The 2,252-nt window shown below is 41.5% G+C and overlaps 1 protein-coding gene across 1 annotated transcript; it reads left to right on the forward strand.

Annotated features, from left to right (window-relative positions):
* Positions 1 to 243: 243 nt before the first annotated feature.
* On the forward strand, positions 244 to 1,946 carry LOC113312589. The gene is made up of 3 exons (XM_026561333.1): positions 244 to 271; positions 484 to 543; positions 721 to 1,946. The coding sequence occupies exons 1-3, from the start codon at positions 244 to 246 to the stop codon at positions 1,944 to 1,946; spliced, it is 1,314 nt and encodes a 437-aa protein (XP_026417118.1).
* The last annotated feature ends 306 nt before the right edge of the window (positions 1,947 to 2,252 follow it).

A 2,252-nucleotide genomic window follows, 5' to 3' on the forward strand; every position in this document is an offset into this window, starting at 1 on the left:
TGGACACTATACTGCAGCTATCAGAGTTCTTTCCTCGGATGGCATTGCTCCCTGCAATGAGACTACTCTCTCTGAGTTGAGGCAGAAACATCCTTCTGCTCCCCCACCCTCCATTTCAGTTGAGGCCATTAATTGTGATGCATTATCAGTGGACACTGGGGCTATTCTTAAGCTATAAAAAGTTTCCCTAAGGGCACATCCTGTGGGAGAGACGGTTTGAGAGCTCAGCATCTTCTTGATGCTATGAGCGGTGCTTCCAATGCAGTAGCAGGTGAGCTATTATCCTCGATTACTAAGGTGGTTAATCTTTGGCTAGCAGGATGTTGTCCATCTGCTCTTGGGTAATATATCGCTAGTTCTCCCCTAATCCCTCTGCTGAAACCTGGTGGTGTACCATTTTGAGAAGGTTAGTTTCCAAACTTGCTGCTACAAGAGTATGGAAAGAAATGATTGCATATCTGGGTGATTTTCAATTTGGTGTAGGTGTGCCATGTGGTGGAGAAAGTATACTTCATTCTGTTAACAGACTTATGGAATTGAAAGGTCATTTGAGTGATATAACCATGCTCCTTGTTGACTTCTCCAATGCCTTCAACATGGTAGATATGACATCATTAATTAAAGAAGTCAGAGCGCAGTGACCTGCAATTTCTTATTGGGTGGAATTCCGTTACGCAAAACCTGCCAGGTTGTATTATAATGATGTCATTATTTTCTCAGCACAAGGTGTGCAACAAGGTGATCCCCTTGGACCCTTGCTTTTTGCTCTTATACTTCATCCTATTATGAACAAGATTGCATCTCAATGTAGCCTTGACCTGCAGGCTTGGTATTTGGATGATGGGACTATCATTGGAGACACTATGGAAGTCTTAAAGGTTTTGAATATCATCCAATTTGAAGGATTACACCGAGGTCTTCATCTTAATGTTCATAAAACTGAACTTTTTTGGCCAGCTGCAGATCCAAGAAGTTTTGACCCTGACGTTTTTCCTAACAACATCAGTCGACCGTCTTCAGGTGTCAAATTACTTGGTGGTCTGGTAAGCATGGATTTACAGTTTTGTAATGATATGGTTATGCAAAGGATGAACAAGACAATTCAGCTCATGAATATTGTCAAGAAGCTTAATGATCCCCAATGTGAATTGTTGTTGTTGCGCAATTTTTCTGGTGTTTCCAAACTATACTTCACCATGCGCACCACTTGCCCTCTGGCCTTAGAGAAATCCAAAACTCACTTTGATGATCACCTTTATCAATACCTGAGGCAGTTAGTGACAGTTGATGGTGCAGGCTTCGGACCATTACAATACAGGCTTGTAACTTTTCCAATCAGGGATGGCAGTCTTGGGATTTACACCATGTCAGATACAACCCACTACTGCTACTTGGCTTCTCAATTTCAGACGCAGTTTATTCAGCGCATCATCCTGAGTAGCATAACTTCAGCAGAACCAAGCCCCATTAGTCAGCAGGCCTTGCAGACGTTCACCCAGGTTTGTGGTATAACTTCTTCTTTGCTTAACTTTGATAGTGCTTCCCCCCCATCCATGGATTCCATGCATTCTCTGGAAGTAATATATTTTGAATCAGTGAAGAAACAGCTTCCCACCAATTTCAATATGTCTACACGTGACTGTATGTTGTGGCAAAGTAACATATTGAAACATGCCCAAGATTACTTGCTTGCTATACCTATAAGTGGTTTAAACCAAACACTTGGTCCTACACAGTTTCGATGTATACTTAGTTATCGTCTTGGCATTCCTCTTTTCCCCAAAGATAGTCGATGTACTAGCTGCAACAGGGAGATGGATATATATGGTGACCACGCATTACATTGTGCCAGTGAGGTTGGCAATAAATTTAGGCATGATCTTGTACGTGATATTTTCGTAGACATCTGTTTCAGAGCAGGGATTTCAGCTAGAAAAGAGGCATAACTTGGTTTTATCTCTGATGGGAACCACACATTACTTCCAGCTGACTTGTTAGTTTACAACTGGGAGAACGAGAAAGATACATGTTTTGATGTCACGGGGGTTTATCCCTTCACAAATGACATTCTCTCTTTCGTTCCTGGGAAGGCTATTGCAAAAGCTATTCTTCGCAAATGCAACAAGTACTTAGCTACTTGTGAGTCTCATGGATATAACTTTGGTGTTTTAGTCTTCACCACTTTGGGTGAATTAGGTGAAGATACAATAGTGTTTTTGAAGCGACTCAAGAATTGTCTTATGAACAATGAT

This window comes from Papaver somniferum, chromosome 9, assembly GCF_003573695.1.
Source record: "Papaver somniferum cultivar HN1 chromosome 9, ASM357369v1, whole genome shotgun sequence".
Classification (NCBI taxonomy): Eukaryota; Viridiplantae; Streptophyta; class Magnoliopsida; order Ranunculales; family Papaveraceae; genus Papaver; species Papaver somniferum.

Excerpts from the sequence above, each read along its gene's own strand:
- LOC113312589 (XM_026561333.1), top strand. The coding sequence starts at position 244 with ATGAGCGGTGCTTCCAATGCAGTAGCAG. Across the intron at positions 272-483 it reads TGCTTCCAATGCAGTAGCAG|GTGTGCCATGTGGTGGAGAA; the intron begins GTGAGCTATTAT and ends AATTTGGTGTAG. Across the intron at positions 544-720 it reads CAGACTTATGGAATTGAAAG|CACAAGGTGTGCAACAAGGT; the intron begins GTCATTTGAGTG and ends TTATTTTCTCAG.